The sequence below is a fragment of the Caenorhabditis briggsae genome (assembly GCF_000004555.2).
Source record: "Caenorhabditis briggsae complete genome, chrV, whole genome shotgun sequence".
Taxonomy (NCBI): domain Eukaryota; kingdom Metazoa; phylum Nematoda; class Chromadorea; order Rhabditida; family Rhabditidae; genus Caenorhabditis; species Caenorhabditis briggsae.
The window spans coordinates 9,643,737-9,659,764 of record NC_013488.2 but is presented as its reverse complement, the minus strand read 5'-3'; the positions used below and the strand labels follow the sequence as shown (position 1 = coordinate 9,659,764).

General features: G+C 38.5%; 7 protein-coding genes across 7 annotated transcripts in view; 4 read left to right on the top strand and 3 right to left on the bottom strand.

Moving 5' to 3' along the window:
* CBG23181 overlaps positions 1-294 on the top strand; it is a gene marked incomplete at both ends in the record, with an annotated part of 3,694 nt that extends 3,400 nt beyond the window's left edge. Inside the window, one exon of the mRNA XM_002636460.1 lies at positions 7-294. Within this exon, the coding sequence (XP_002636506.1) occupies positions 7-294 (288 nt within the window). The remainder of the gene's footprint in view (positions 1-6) is intronic.
* A 250-nt stretch (positions 295-544) lies between these two features.
* On the bottom strand, positions 545-1,995 carry CBG23182 (the record flags this gene model as incomplete). Its single annotated transcript, XM_002636461.1, has 2 exons — positions 545-607; positions 1,855-1,995. 2 exons carry the CDS (start codon positions 1,993-1,995, stop codon positions 545-547), a joined length of 204 nt encoding a protein of 67 aa, XP_002636507.1.
* Positions 1,996-3,416: 1,421 nt separating this feature from the next.
* On the top strand, positions 3,417-4,472 carry Cbr-cnb-1 (the record flags this gene model as incomplete). Its single annotated transcript, XM_002636462.1, has 6 exons — positions 3,417-3,419; positions 3,534-3,573; positions 3,627-3,803; positions 3,851-3,972; positions 4,181-4,303; positions 4,422-4,472. 6 exons carry the CDS (start codon positions 3,417-3,419, stop codon positions 4,470-4,472), a joined length of 516 nt encoding a protein of 171 aa, XP_002636508.1.
* Positions 4,473-10,018: 5,546 nt separating this feature from the next.
* Positions 10,019-10,855, top strand: CBG23184 (the record flags this gene model as incomplete). Its single annotated transcript, XM_002636463.1, has 2 exons — positions 10,019-10,198; positions 10,697-10,855. The coding sequence occupies 2 exons, from the start codon at positions 10,019-10,021 to the stop codon at positions 10,853-10,855; spliced, it is 339 nt and encodes a 112-aa protein (XP_002636509.1).
* Positions 10,856-12,365: 1,510 nt separating this feature from the next.
* CBG23185 lies at positions 12,366-13,319 on the top strand (the record flags this gene model as incomplete). The annotated part of the gene is made up of 2 exons (XM_002636464.1): positions 12,366-12,527; positions 12,582-13,319. 2 exons carry the CDS (start codon positions 12,366-12,368, stop codon positions 13,317-13,319), a joined length of 900 nt encoding a protein of 299 aa, XP_002636510.1.
* Positions 13,320-13,666: 347 nt separating this feature from the next.
* CBG23186 lies at positions 13,667-15,458 on the bottom strand (the record flags this gene model as incomplete). Its single annotated transcript, XM_045237527.1, has 6 exons — positions 13,667-13,961; positions 14,007-14,729; positions 14,771-14,995; positions 15,026-15,175; positions 15,222-15,302; positions 15,349-15,458. 6 exons carry the CDS (start codon positions 15,456-15,458, stop codon positions 13,667-13,669), a joined length of 1,584 nt encoding a protein of 527 aa, XP_045097818.1.
* A 422-nt stretch (positions 15,459-15,880) lies between these two features.
* CBG23187 overlaps positions 15,881-16,028 on the bottom strand; it is a gene marked incomplete at both ends in the record, with an annotated part of 930 nt that continues 782 nt past the window's right edge. Inside the window, one exon of the mRNA XM_002636466.1 lies at positions 15,881-16,028. This exon is cut by the window's right edge and continues 566 nt beyond it. Within this exon, the coding sequence (XP_002636512.1) occupies positions 15,881-16,028 (148 nt within the window).

Here is a 16,028-nt window from a genome sequence, read left to right as displayed (position 1 = left end):
CCGAAGAAGAAGAAGAAGAAGAAGAAGAAGAAGAAGAAGAAGAAGAAGAAGAAGAAGAAGAAGAAGAAGAAGAAGAAGAAGAAGAAGAAGAAGAAGAAGAAGAAGAAGAAGAAGAAGAAGAAGAAGAAGAAGAAGAAAAAGAAGAAGAAGAAGAAGAAGAAGAAGAAGAAGAAGAAGAAGAAGAAGAAGAAGAAGAAGAAAAAGAAGAAGAAGAAGAAGAAGAAGAAGAAGAAGAAGAAGAAGAAGAAGAAGAAGAAGAAGAAGAAGAAGAAGAAGAAGAAGAGTGACGTTTGACCGCCTAATTGATTAAGAGCGCGGAGACTTTTTCGAAATTGAATTAGAGAAATACACTAGAAGAGGATGGATACCCTCCTTCTATACCCATAAAGAATGTCACATCCGATTAGAGCTATCTCTCATGACGACATGGTTCAAAAAAGAGGCTAAAAAACAGAAGGAAAAGAAAAAATTCTTGAAGACGTCCGGAAAAAAGTAGGGAGAAGAAGCTAAAGGCAAAAGGTAAGCTGCTGGCGTCCCTCAAAATTCAATAAGGTCTATTGTCTGACCCCAATAGGTGAGCAGAACTTCTTGGTTCCAAAGTCCACTTCTGAAAAGGGAGTTGAAGAAAAAAGAACTAAAAAAAAAAGAAAGCAGTGTAGAAAGTCTCTGGTTACCAATTCTTTTGGGAATTTTTGATTTATCCACACTGAAATAATTGGTTGGCACACACACATGCATGAGGTTGTGTATATGAGTATATGTATGTAGGCAGAGATCGTGTTACAAGCAGTTTTTGATGGCAAGATTCTTGACCCACCAACTCGGAGAACCCAAAAAAAGTTAAACGAGCTTTATTGGGTTCAACTGAAAAAAGGCAAACCACACCCATGGGACGGTTTTTGGGGAATGTTTTCAAAAGCTGTCAAAAATTGGCAACATTCCGAAAATATGAATTTTGAACAAGCCGACAACAAGGATGAAAGGATGGGTCAGAATTTTGGAAGTTTGGCAGGAAGCTGTGAAAACCACACTTTTTGAAACAATTGGCAGGATAGATGAATGTATGATCACTTAAAATGGTCACTCACACGTACATAACACAAACTTCCCGGAATCAAACATCCCCAGAGACGAGATGGGAGAGCAGGAAAAATTAGAAGACCTAAATTCTTATCTGATGATGATGCGATTTCACACATTTCTCGTTTGAATTAGTCAAGAGGTTAGTCTTTGGTTCAGGGAGAGTTCAATGATTTTTCAAAGCTTTCGGGTCCGTGTATGTCTAATAGTAAGGGTTATCAATTATGAGGGTTCGACTCTTTTCAAGAGGTATCAGATCGGAGAATGTCTGGAAATCAGTACAATCCACTCACTATCAACTAAGTGAACGTTGACAGGTGAAGGTGTACAAGACGTACAAGAAAAACAAATAGTTTTCAGTGTTCGGAAGTTGAGGCTTCAGACCCATTACCTGGCAATTGCTGAGGGGACTTTGAATTCACAACAAAAAAACGAGTACTATATTATTTCAGACCTACCGATTTAATTGATGATCTCAAATTTTTAAATTCCCAAAAAGGTTTGTGTTGTAAATTGGACTGAAAATAAGATAATTGAACACACAGAAACTTGTCGTCTATGCCGGTCTATTAGAGGAAAAACCGCTGATTGTTTAATTCGGAAAAAAAATTGTTTATTCATTTAACACACAATTCAGAACATTATCAATTATCATTTCTATTCCCTTGCTCCTTCCTTTGTTCGTTCCTTCGTTTGTTCCTTTGTTGCTGGTCCTCCAGCGACGTCCACCGTGCCTTAACAGTATGCGGTGGAGACGTGAGGGGTCCTCCTCACGTCATCAGTCGAAAACCACCGGGAGAATCGAACTCGTTCCTTCCATTCCCCTGATGGTCCGACAACCGCACACATTATCCTCTCGGCTACGTGGACGCTGACAGGTGAAGACATAGAAAACGTACAAGACAATAGGACCATCTGGAGGTGAAGGACCGTAACAGGGACATAATTTATGACGTCCCTTTATCTTTGACAGGAATCGAGAAAAAATTACTCAAAGTTGACAATTAGAAGGCCATTTTTTAAGATTTTCTGATTTTCCAGTTTTCTTATCGTGTGTGGTTTCTCAAACTTTCAATAACTCAACTGTGTTGTGTAATCCATTCTCCGAAACCTGTTTATCACTGTTATCCAACCAATCCAATACTTTTATTTAATAAATTTTTTCAATCAACTCAATCCGTATACACCTGAAAATGTGCTGCGAAATCTCTCTCCGTTTTCATATATGCTTTCCAATCAACTCAACATCCGCCCAGGTACTTATAACACCTGAAAATAATAAAAATGAGTTTCGCCATTTCAATCAAGTAAGTAGGGATTTGATTGGCGTATGTTCTGAAGCATTCCCAAAAAAATATAGCCAGATTTTAGTTCTGATATTTATTGTGGGGAAGAAGTTTTGCACAGAATTGATTTTTGACTTTCAATTCGTTAGAGATCCCTCCGACTAGGTTATGTTTCTTATAATTCATTTTTATCCTATTTTCCATCTTCTCAAAAACGGAAATAAATCTCTTTGTTGTCTCCACTCCATTTAATAATACGTCTCTTTCTCTTCTCTCCTTTTTTTCTCTTTTTCCTTTCTCGTATCCTTCTCAGTTATTAATTTTTAAAAGGCTTTTTAGCCAACCAATTCTATAGCTATCCACCTAATAAAAAACTCCATCGATTCTTTTCAATCTTTCCCAGATCTTCTTTCTTATTCTTTTTTTTCTTCATCATCTTCCAGGACGTTGCGCCTGCATAGAGTTCGTAATTATTCTCCGCCCGTCCTCTTCTCGCGAGCTCTTTTGAGCCGAAAGACCAGTCAGCCGGAAAAATATTGCGTATTCAGGAGAGACGCCGCGGCGGGGGTGGCCTCCAGGAGCCGCCTATTGATCGTCGCCCGCTTTCTTTCTCTGCGGCTCTCCACTGGTTTCTCTTTCATATGACCAATCTTTTCAAACGCTCTCTTCTTCTGCCGCACTCTCTTCCTCCGAAGCGACATCTGAAGTCTCTCATTTCTGCGTTTTATTTCTTTTCATACTTATCAATTTCTCATTCAAACCTGCTGTTTCTCTTCTTCTTCTTTTGCCTTCTCGGCGTCGTTTTTGCCATGTCGATCACGACTCCACGAGCAGAGGAAAAACGCCGTCGCCGTCGCTTTCTAGCTCACGAATTAGTGTCATGGATTTGGCATTGCTTTCCTTTTTTTATTTTTTTTTTCATCTTGATCTCATTCTCACCTTCTTCTTCTCTTTTCCCAATTCAAACAGTCCAACTTCTGATATTATTTGATTCATTTTTCAGAAACCAGTTCGTTCGGCTGAACTCTCTTCAAAAACAACTGATCAAAAATGGTAAGTAGTTTATTTACTTAAACCACTATTTATCCCGCCTCCCCAACCGAAAACTGTGCTGTTCAAATACTTCAAATACATGCCATATATTTTCTCATTTTTCCATTCTTACAGGGAGCCGACGCCTCACTTCCGATGGAGATGTGCAGCAACTGTGAGTTTACATTTTTTTTCTAAGTTAATTGTTTCTCAACATTTTCTTTCCAGTCGATGCCTACGAGTTGCGTCGTCTCACCCGTCGCTTCAAGAAACTTGACGTCGACGGATCGGGATCGTTGTCCGTTGAGGAGTTCATGTCGTTGCCTGAGTTGCAACAGAACCCATTGGTTCAAAGAGTCATCGATATTTTCGATGAGGATGGTAACGGAGAAGTCGACTTCCGAGGTAGAAATCCATTTTTAAATGAGACTTCAAATCTAAATTTTTTTCAGAGTTCATCCAAGGAATCTCGCAGTTCAGTGTGAAAGGTGACAAGAACACGAAGCTCAAGTTCGCTTTCCGCATCTATGACATGGATCGTGATGGATTCATCTCAAACGGAGAGCTCTTCCAGGTGGGTATTAGTATGTCCAATATCACGCAACACAAGAAGAAAGAGAGAAGATTATATTTTGTATGCTGAGGTCTAAGCCAGCTCAATAGGGTATACTCGTGATTTTGAAAACCTAATTAGAATTGTCGGCTGTACTTTTTTAGTCACGAATTATGGTGACGTTGGAAATCTTATAGATGTAATTTATTGAATTTGGAGGCTTTTGCAGGTGCTCAAAATGATGGTAGGAAACAACTTGAAGGACTCGCAACTCCAGCAAATCGTCGACAAAACGATTCTCTTCCACGACAAGGACGGAGATGGCAAGATCTCGTTCCAGGAGTTCTGTGATGTAAGTATTGTGCTTCTTTTGTTGCTTTCTTTTTTTTTATTGAAGTGAAGTGAAAGTGAAGTGAGCTTCACTAACGCGTGAAGTTTTTTGACTCTAACCTAACACAAACCATCTTCAGGTTGTTGAGCACACCGAAGTGCACAAGAAGATGGTCCTCGAGAACATCTAACTCCGGACACCATGACCCATCTCAGCTTTAACCCGCTTTTTCGTTCAAAACCATATGGCCCCTTTCTAGTCCATCCCGTTTCTTAATTTCATCCCTGATTTCTCTTTCTTCTTCTTTTTCTTCCCTGTAGATCCGTCACCTGTACATGATCCCGTCATTTTTCAAAATTCCCTGTCTCTCTTTCTGTCCTTTCTCGCTATTTGATCTATGCTGAAAACATCCACACATCTATATATTTATTTAGTTAAAATCCCCCATTTCAACAAAAAAAGCTTTTCTTCCCACACGTCGTCATTCTAGTCAATGTTCTCTCATCTTTTGTGAGTTCTATTAACCAAGTTTTGATGTTTTTTATTGTCTTCTGATCATTTTAACTTCAAAAAAAACCTTCCATTGTGATTTTTTGTTTGTTGGTTTTCGAAATTGTCTCGTCTTTAATTTCAGATTTAAAATTTCAAAAATCTTGAATTCAGGTTGTCGGAACTTTGGATATTCACGAGAAAATGGTCGTCAAAGTGTGATTGGTCTTCCGCGTCTTCCAATGTCTTCTAAACCGCTTTCCAGCTTCCACATGAATCTCAGAAGTTTTTCAAAATCTTTTCTTCCATTTGTCTTATGAATATTGTGTCTTCAAAAAAAAACCAACAAAAGGAACAGCGTTAAAAACAACACAAACTATCGTTGAAAAAAAACTACCAAGTTTCCAATAAGATTTTCAGATTGCTAATCCATAAAACATTGTTTAAAAAATTCACTGATGATACTCAAATATAATTACTATAAAACCTGTAATAGAAGGAGGCCTAACTTTTAAATTTGAGCCAATTTATCTTGGTTCCTGTCAAAAATATAAAAAAAGTTGCCAACTGATGAATAGTTTATCATAATGTCAAAAATCTTCTGCCGGTTGACACATTTTTGGTATCTTGTAGAGGAGTTGAGATAATTGAGCCCAAACTGGACAGTGTGGGGGCCCTTCTACTACAGGTTTTACGGATATGTTGTTGATCGTCATTTGCGGAAAAAAAAGAAAAAAATTCGATTGAATGAAAAAAAGTAGGATTTCAGCTAATAATAACATTTTTGTTTCTCTGGAGATGTGCACTGGTCAGTGTAATCCCATTCTTCTTTTTCCAGCTTCGAAAGCTTATCTTACTCCATTTTCTTTTTTTCAGACGAGAATGTTGGCATAGTATTCATAGATCTGAAACGATTTTGGAATTTCTTAGCAAATGTGTTCGTTAACCTGAATATTCTCTTTCAGAAAGTGATGTGAACTCGGTTTCACTTAGGAGCAATGAATTAGATATAACTAACTTTCACAAACCAGAAAAGCAACGATTATTTGGGCCTGCAAAAAAATGGAAAATTCGGGTTCTAAGTTTCGAATCTTGTTTACAATTTTTTATGTTTCCAATTCACCTTTTCTTCTCTTTCTCATCCCTATTTTCTCGCCATTCTTTTCCAAAAAGTCTCAAGGGCGCTAAGAAATATGTATGTCAATATTTGAGAAATGTATCGGTTCTGTATTATCGATTTGTTTTCGCCAGCAAGTTGCTGCTTTCCTTTATTTTTACTTCCCTCCAGCTTTTTGAAGAGTCTGTAAATTAAATCAGATTGTTAAGCAAGAAGAAAAACTTGAATCGAAGAGCAGCCGTTTGTTGAAGATGAAAACAACAATCCATCAGAAATAAAAACACCGGACCGAACTCCTAAAAGCTTTGTCTCCCTCTGTGGCTCTTTTTTCATTCACCTGAATCTAAAACACTATGTTTCCTTCCTTTTTCCTTTCCGCCTCCTTCCCGTTTTTCTAATACCAAATGAGCCCTGACGAATCCCATCCCTTCAATCATTTCTAGTGGGCGTGGAACTAACTGAACGTTTCTGGTTTTGATTCTGACCAAAAAAAAACGAGCAGTGCCCAAAAAAGAAAATGATGAAGAGGAAGATGCTCCTCACTTCATTTGTCCACCCAGTCACGGTTCCACGAGCAAGACGAGACATGAATGAAGGGACGGCGGATGTGAAGTCACAATTCAATTAAACCTCAATAAATGCCCCTGGGATCATTGCTCATCTCATTCATCTCGTGTTTCCTTTTGCTTTTCTTGCTCTCTTGTATCTCTAAATTCTCATTTTGTTGCTCTGTTGCATTCATTTCAAACGAGTAAAGGTCCAGCTTGTTGTTTTTTCCTGGACAAACAATTCAGAAAATACCTCAAAAAAAAATGGGCAGATGCTTTGGAGATGACCTTCAGTATATGCTATGAATACAGGTGTACAGACGTCAGTTTTAAACCTCCTATTGTAAACCTACTTGTGGATTACACAATGGTCACTGTTTTTGAGGTCAAAAAAGTTTGTACCAACAATTCTTTTTCAAAACTTATAAGTTACTTGTTTTATCTTGTAATCAATTCTCGTTTTCAGACTTGATTATATAGTTTTAGGAGAATTATCAAAACTTATAATTCTTAATTGATCAACAAGATACCGTAAAACCTGTATCAGAAGGGCCGATCATTCTTTTGTTCCGAGCCCCTCTCGGAGGGCCCTTCTATTGCAGGGGGCCCTTCTATTTTTCCAGCCATTTTTCTCGAAATTTTTCATTTAAAAATGAATAGTCAACTCTACCAAAACTAAGCAATTTTGTTAACAAAAAAGAGAGTGTTTCAACAATTTTCTGTAAAATAAGGAAATTTCAGAAATATTTTTTCACCAAAAACGGACGGAATTTTTTTTTCAAAAGACACATTTCGAAGATGCTCTCCTATAACAGGGGCCTTTCTATTTTTCCAAGAATCTCTGGGAAGGTCCTTCTATTAAAAGAACCCTTCTATTAAAGGGTCCCTTCTAGGTTTTACGATATTTCAAAACAAACTCTAACTATTTCCTAATCATAATCAATTTTCGCACCACTCGAAAGTCTTATCATTCCAATGCGTCCCCACTAGTTTTGGAGCCTAAAAGTAAAAGTAAACGTGATGCGTTCATATCATGAATCATCTGTCTCTGCCCTTTCTTTTTTCATGTCACTTTGCATCTCTGACGTTTTCTCTCGAAATGGTGTTTCAAGTTGAACGTCATAAACTGTGTTTTTTTTCCTATGAATTTGCTCCTATTGTGTTTGTGAATTCTTTTTTATAGGTTACAGTTTTTCGATCATTCTAAAATGGTAGACACCACCATGTTTCTTTTTCGACACCATTTTTCTTTTTCTATCTCTGTTAGAGTTTCTGAAGGTTTACGATCTGGGCGGTTCCTATTTTGGTTCCATTTTGAAATTGGCTTTGATGATAGGCTTCTTCTGATGCTCTAATGATAGGGTCCACCTATCACACTTTTCTCTCTGCAAAAGCTGGTTCCAGTTCACCAATTATTTCCAGCTAACTGACTTTATCCGACAAGATCCGACACTACTCAAAAAGGCTCAAAAAGCATCAGCTGAGAAGTCGCCAAGCGAGAAAAAACGTTGAGTAAAGACGGCAAAAAGGAAGACGTACACTTCCTCCATCCTTCTTTGTCGCCCAAAGTTTCAATCAGAGACATCCCTCGTTTTCTCATACTTCTTCTTCTTCTTCTATTTTTTTTCAACTCGAGATTTGATGGTCCCACTACTCCTGAGAGAGACTTTGTGACGTCTTCTTTGTCGAGAAGGACGACAAGGACAATTGATGATCCTCTATTTTTCTTCAACCTCCTCCCACTCCTGCAGTCCTGCATCTGCCCTTCTATTTTGAGATCTATTTGGGCTATTTCTATTCAATCTCATCTCCAGCTTCCGCTTTTTGGCTTTTTGGCAAATATATTCCAATAAGTTCCTGGAAATCAAAGAAACTCATTTTTCAGTTGAAGCCTATTCATATATACTTTTTAGACCTAGAAGTTAAATGTAACTGAGAGAAAGTAAATTAAAAATAAAAATAGAAAGGAGCAGAGATCCAAGTCAGATCAACTAGTGAAACGGCAGGTGGTTTCTCAATTAAATTTCAACTTTCTCTCTGAGAAATGCTATAGATTACACTGAACTCTTTTCTTCCTCTGTAATGTCAGTTTTCTCTGAACTTCTGAAAATATCTTCGAGATCTAATCACATGGACATTTCTTTAGTTTTCCTTAACCTTTTTCGTCATCCGTGGGCGTTTTATTCTTCAAAAGCCGGGTCCCCACTTCCCACCAAAAAATTGAACAATGTTTAATTAATGGTCGTTTTTCCGCTTCTTCTCTTTCACCCCATTTTCTCCCTTTCCCACGTATATGTTACATGTTTGGAGCCACCCATTTTTGTGTTGAATGTCTTCATTCGCCCGTCGTCGTCTATCGGTGAATCAGACGAAAACGAATTGACGGGGCCCCCGACGACAAAATGTCGAATATATATTCTCAAATACATTTTTTTGTGTTGTTTTTCAGTTTTTTTTGTGTTCAGCTATAAAAAATGGGGAGCTCCTTCTTCTCCTCCTCCTCTTCTTTCGACGTATCCCGTTGATTCTCAAAAAAATTTTTATATCTGAAAAACAGAAACAAGAAAACGGTTGGTAACAGAAATTTCTGATCGTTCTCATTCCATCAATCGAAATGAAATGAGGCAAAATGAGGAAACTGTGAAGAAGAACCTAAACCGGCGAAAACCCGACAAAACCATCACAAAAAAAGGAGGAGTGAATCTTATGAACAAATAGGCGAATGAAAGAGGATGGAGACCACCGAACACACCTTTCCTTTCCACATAATTTTGCATACATTGATCGTTTCGCTCTTTCTTTTCTATTCACTTTTCGATATGTTTTGGTTCTGGGTTTTGAGTTAAATCGCCGTGTGAGGTTAGGTGTCTGGTCCGGGTGACGTGCCCTTTTCTGAAAAGAACTCTTTATAAACGAATGGGATGTTTCTATTCAGAAAGTACAGATTGATTATGAATATATCATCTGAAAACTACTGAGGTTATTCTGATGTTCTTGAACTCGGTCTTCCGACATTTTTTTTTTATTTTAGCCGATAGTTAACGTAGTTTTCTTCCAATAGAAATCCCCCACACCATCTACTTTGAGCTCAATTATCTCGATTCCTGTGAAAGATATCAAAAATTTATCAATTGAAAAATTATTGGTGACTTTCTGATAAGAAGTTTACCAGTTGACAAATTTTTGATATCTTTCACAGGAATCGAGATAATTGAGCTTGAAGTTGACAGTTTGGGTGGGCTCCTATTAGAAGAAATACGGTAATTTCAAACCTTCCCTGTTCTTTCAAAAAATCATCATTTTGACACCCGATGTTTCGCATGTCGATCCTCCTGACTCTTCATCTGTTTTTGGTTGTTTCAGCTATGTTTACATAATTTTAGAATTCTCGAAAAGTCGCAGATGATGTGTTTTCCCTATTTTTCTTCCTCCATCTTTTCTATGTTTAAGTCTTTTTTCTTTTCTCTTTTGAATCAAGAGCACACAGAAATGATTCGATAATAGTTCATGTGCCCACTTACTCAATTACTCGTTTCTTCTAACATCATCCGATTTCTCCATTGTTTTTCAGTATCCCAAAATATGCCGTTTGGTGAGAAGCATGCTCGTTTCGGTGACTCCAAGTCGCGAATGGAGGATCGTAGCCGAGTGTTGACCATGAAATACGGTAAACAGCAAATGGCACTGATCCGGAAACGTATGAAGGTCGAGAACTGGATCGAAACAGAAGTCACCGAATTGTTCAATGGAAATGAAAACAATGTAAGTGAATTGTCTTCTGATTATTTTTTTTGAATAACTGAGTAGGTGGGACCCTTGCAAACATTTCTTTCTTGAAATTCAATTTTCTGCAAAAAAGGCCAAGAGAACATATTTGTACACTCTGCGAACTTCTTAATAAAGTTCACATGCATCTCTTGTTTCATTTTTTGTCGCTTCTAGAATTTTTTATAAGTTTGCTCGATAGACTTTTGTTGGATATTTTTCTTGTGAAAACCGGGTGTACCGTATTTCCTCTAATAGAAGTCCACCCAAACCGTCAAATTTGAGCTCAATCAATCTTAATTCCTGTAAAAGATATCTAAATTTTGTCAACGGATAAAATATTGGTGATGTTATGATAAACATTTTGTCAGGTGACAAAATTTTGATATCTTTTATAGAAATCGAGCTGATTAAGCTCTATGTTCCAGGTTTGGGTGGGATTCTATTAGAGGAAATACGGTAGTTTAATTGTATGCAACTTTTAAAGTTTTTCAGACCGTAGACATCGATCTCGATGTTATCCAAGATATCGAAGATGTGACAGGAAAACGCAAGTACGCCTTCGAGCAGCTTCAGAAAGCACATTGTCCATGCTCAATGGACAAGATTATCATGTTCTTGGACGAGCTCATCACCCAACTCAACACTCTCTAAATTCAGAAATCAATCACTTTCAGTTCACTTTTCATACATTTCCCATTGAATTTATTTTTTCCCTCACTTTTTCTTTTATTTTTTCTTTTATTTTTTCCTCAATTCCATGATCCATAATAATTTCGATACAATGCATTCTGATTGTGTACATAATAAACTATTTTTTTCTTCTGGTGTTTGATCTTGTTGAATTCAAAAAAAGAAACTTCTAATTACTCGCTTCTACATTCAAACCTTCAGATGACCTTCCCAGATTGAATTTATCTCCTTTCTTGTCTTTTTTTTTCGATTTCCCCTCTCTATTTTCCTCATTGTGGTCGTTTCGTTTTCATCTCAAGACGCAACAGATACAACCGACAAAAAAATCGACTAAACACCTGCCAACGGGCGGCTTTTTGTATCGAATCCGAATGGAAGAAGATGTGGTTAATTGGATTTGAAAACGAAAAAAATGAGGAAGAAGAAAAAGAAGCTTCTGGTATGGCATTGAAGGCCACTGAAAAGATGAATACAAAAGGATGAATACTTCAAGGTTGTTGTTCGGAAATAATCATAAAAAATAGGATGAAAAAAAAGAAGAAGTTTCGACTGCATGAGATTGTGAACACTGTATTCCAATTGGGTGATGCTTAACAGTAAAAAATGGGTATTCAAGTCTAGCGGAAATATGTGAGAATCAGACAATTAGTATATTGTTATGACTGTATATTAGAAGAGCTAGATGAAGTTCAGACTTTTGTTTCAGATCAGTTGATGGGGCTATATAACCTGGGGTTTCTGCTGATCCAACAGCTCCTGGCAAGCAGCAAGTATCAAGCTCTAAATGTAAAAAAGAGAATTTTCTACTTTCATCAGTAAAAATGGTGAAAATTTGATTGTCTACATGAAATACGTGTATTTCAACTAACGCTGTAACTTTACAACACTTTGGAAATCCCTTCCATGAAACCTTTCTTCCATACCGATCATTAATTTGAGGAATTTTTGATGGTTACGTAACTCAACAAGGAACCGTTTACTTTGTTAAAACACGGTTGGATGAGTTTCGAAACATGATCATGTCATTTGTTACTCATGGCGGTCTCTATTATTTCCAACGTTCATGCTTAATCAACCGTCCACTATAATGGGATCATGCATTCCTCCTTGGAGCTGATTCCTTTTTTTCTTCCCACCGAAAAATACCTCCCTGCTTGTTTTTTTCATGTTCTTCAAGACACCCAGTATACCTATTTCATTACAAATGGCACAACATACACAAGACACAATGAAGATGGGTGAACTTGCTTCGACGTCTGTCATAATGAGAAATTTCACTTGCACTTATATGACTTTCCAATACACGACCAACCGCCAAGAAAAGAATTTAGAAGAAGTGAGAAGTTGGAGGAGGGGGATGAACAGCGGGCGGCGTCAACGGTAGAAAGGTGTAATATTGTGACGAAGGCGAGGGTGAGGAGAATGTATAAAAGAAGTGGCTGGTGACTGTCAAACCGTCAGTTCTTCAGACATGGAGTTTGAGCAACGCATCAAAGCCTACCGCTTCGTGGCCTATTCGGCTGTCGCTTTCTCGGTTGTTGCCGTTCTTTCGGTATGCATCACTCTTCCAATGGTGCACAACTATGTTCACCATGTCAAGAGAACCATGAACCAGGAGGTTCAATTCTGCCGTGTAAGTTTCAATATTTCTTTCCTATTAGATACCTTTTTCAATTCTTTATTTTAGGGATCCGCCAAGGACATCTGGTCTGAGGTCAACCAACTCAAGAGCATCCAACACGCCAACAGAACCGCCCGTCAAGCTGGATACGATGCTGGAGTGAACGGAGGATCCGCCTCTGCTGGAGGATGTGATGCTTGCTGCTTGCCAGGAGCTGCTGGACCAGCAGGAACTCCAGGAAAGCCAGGACGTCCAGGAAAGCCAGGAGCACCAGGACTCCCAGGAAACCCAGGACGCCCACCACAGCAACCATGTGACCCAGTCACCCCACCACCATGCCAACCATGCCCACAAGGACCACCAGGACCACCAGGACCACCAGGACCAGCTGGAGATGCTGGAAGCAACGGAAACCCAGGATCCCCAGGACAAGATGGACAACCAGGAGCCCCAGGAAACAAGGGACCATCTGGACCAAACGGAAACCCAGGAGCTCCAGGAGCCCCAGGACAGCCAGGACAAGATGCTCCATCCGAGCCAATCACTCCAGGAGCACCAGGACCACAAGGAGCCCCAGGACCACAAGGACCACCAGGAGCCCCAGGACAACCAGGACACGATGGACAACCAGGAGCTCCAGGACCAAAGGGACCAAATGGAAATCCAGGACAACCAGGAGCCGATGGAAACCCAGGAGCCCCAGGACAATCCGGAGCTCCAGGAGGTGCCGGAGAGAAGGGAATCTGTCCAAAGTACTGCGCTATCGATGGAGGAGTCTTCTTCGAGGACGGAACCCGCCGTTAAGCATTCTTTTTTCATTTCAAATAAATCATTTTCATTCAAATCTAGCATATTCTCATATTGTCAATCTGGGATATTCAATATTACAATTCAGACAGCGTTGTCTAAAAAAATCAAATGGTTTTTCTGCCCTCCAAGATTTTCGCAATATGTTCAGAAACCATTTTGGAAGTCGAAATTACTGTTTGATGACTGATGAGTAATTTTTATTGGAATTTGTAGTAGCAATCAGGTTTTCTTTTAAGTCTCGACCAGGTTATGACTAACTTTTTATATGAAAACATTAATTGTAAAGAAGCAATGACGTGAATTTCAAATTCAATAGTACCCGGCTTTGTCAAAAAAATGAATTACTGGTAGCACCCAATATCTCTTGAGAAAAACGCATTCGTTGCGAAATGATAAGTAATTGGCCACATAGAAGGTCCAGAGTGGTACGTGGCATCGGAATGAACGCATGGCATATCTTCTCTTTGTGGTAGATCACAACTGTAAGCATTGACACAAAGGATGTTAGGTCTCATTTGATTAGTGTCTCGAAGGTGATAGAATGACTGATTATAACAGTTGAAAATAATCGGCATGTAGAATTCTTCTTGAGGCAATGTATCAGCAAGCTGAGCAATACGTGGAAGGGAAAGCATTCTGAAAAGAAAACAAATTGGATGAAGAATAAATCTTGTATTTTACTTTTTCATGTCTTCATCGATTTCATTCAAATGATTATCACTTATCATTTTAGCCAGCTGACCAGTTGGATTCAACGGAATTTCCCCTCCTTTCAATTCATCCAACGACTTCAAGTACATATTTTTCAAATGGAACATTCCATTGTTACTGATAGTTTTCAATTTTCGGAATACTGGTTCTTTCAATCTTTCTCCGTTTTCATCAAAATAAATTGGCACTTTCTCAGCTGCCCTTGACCAATGACTCCAAGTTGAATTGAATCTCTCCGGTCGGAGGAATGACTTTCCAGTGTCCTTCGTTGGAAGACGCTCTGCGTTTTTGACGATGGCAGATAGTGATTGAGAACCAAGATCGCCCACTTTGATAGTTTTGTAATCGTATTTGTCGTAGTGAAGTGCACTGATCAACCAGTCTCCTGAATATTCTCTTTCGAATTCTTCATAATAAGAGTTGGCATTTGTTGGAATCAGAATATCATCCATATCCAGTATTCCAACAAAACTAGCTGCTTCTTTGTACATTAAAAGACAATCGGTGTGAGCTGCAGCTTGATTTCGGAGCTCAACATTACGATTTGGTTCCAGATAAGGACCATCGGTTACTGGGAATTTGATAGTGAGCCATGGTTCTATAGAAACTAATCCCATTTTTTGGTACTCTCGGATCAAATTGAAATAGGATTCAACCATTGAAACAATGTAGAGATGAAGATGTGCCCCATATCTGAAAAAAGAAAAATTGAAAAGAAATTCAGAAGAACCAACTTTTTGGAAACATGAAGCTGAACCAAGAATGTTTGCCACTGCTCTGCCGCAAATTGTGGAGATACACAAAAAATGACTGGCTTCGGAGCATTGATCACCGGTTTTTTGATTGGAACCTCTACAAGTACACCTTCCGCCTCAATCTCCAGCTTTTCCATATTGTCCAGCATATTAGATTGCGCTGTGATAAGAAGATAATCACATCTCTCAAACAGTCGGTGCTCTCTGCAAATTATTTATTCTAAAATGCTTGACATGTTTTCAAAGTTATACGTTGAAACCCATGCTTGATTTTCGAATTTAGCTGTCCTATTAGTTCCAACCAACTTGATTTTGTAGTCAGTGATCTTTCCAACCGTCCTTTTGTTCATGGTGGTAACAAGAGCAACTGCATTTTTTCCAAGTCTGTAAAATCAAGGATAACTTCTGGAAATAGGAATATCAGACATACGATTTCGATGATGGATAGTAATATGCTGAGTGAATGAATGTATGTGTAAACTGTTTTCCATTCAGTCTTACATGCTTTATTCTGAAACTACATAAATTTTGAAATTACTACCGTAACCTTCACTCACACTTCCGGGGATGCATCCCGTACAACTGAATAGAATAGAATGAATACAGAAAGAGCAAACAGTAAGACCAATAGAACTTTGAATGAAAAACGAGGAAATCGGGGAACCATCGTGTCCTTCTTGTGTTCCAATAAAAAAGACGGTGGAAAGGAAGAAGAAGACATCCCCCGAAAAATATGGAAAAGGAAAAATAAAAAGATCCTCATCAAGATTGAAAATTTTTCAAGCTTCCAAGATATAGATCTACGGTGGAAACTGGATGGATAGACGGAACATTTAGGTGCGAATCCACTTTTTGGAGAGACGAAAGAAACAAATTTTACATTCAATCTATGGACATTGTCTCGAATCTGTAGTTTTGAAAACTATTCGTAATCGAAAAAAAATTGTGAGAAAAAAGGTCAATTAAATTCGTAGTTGTTGGTGATACTCTTGAAGTCACTTTGGAAGCTATCCGAGTTTGCTGAAGTTTTTATAAAATGTAGTACAACTTTTAATTGAAAATGATTTATTTGAAATGAAAAAAGAATGCTTAACGGCGGGTTCCGTCCTCGAAGAAGACTCCTCCATCGATAGCGCAGTACTTTGGACAGATTCCCTTCTCTCCGGCACCTCCTGGAGTTCCGGATTGTCCTGGGGCTCCTGGGTTTCCATCGGCTCCTGGTTGTCCTGGATTTCCA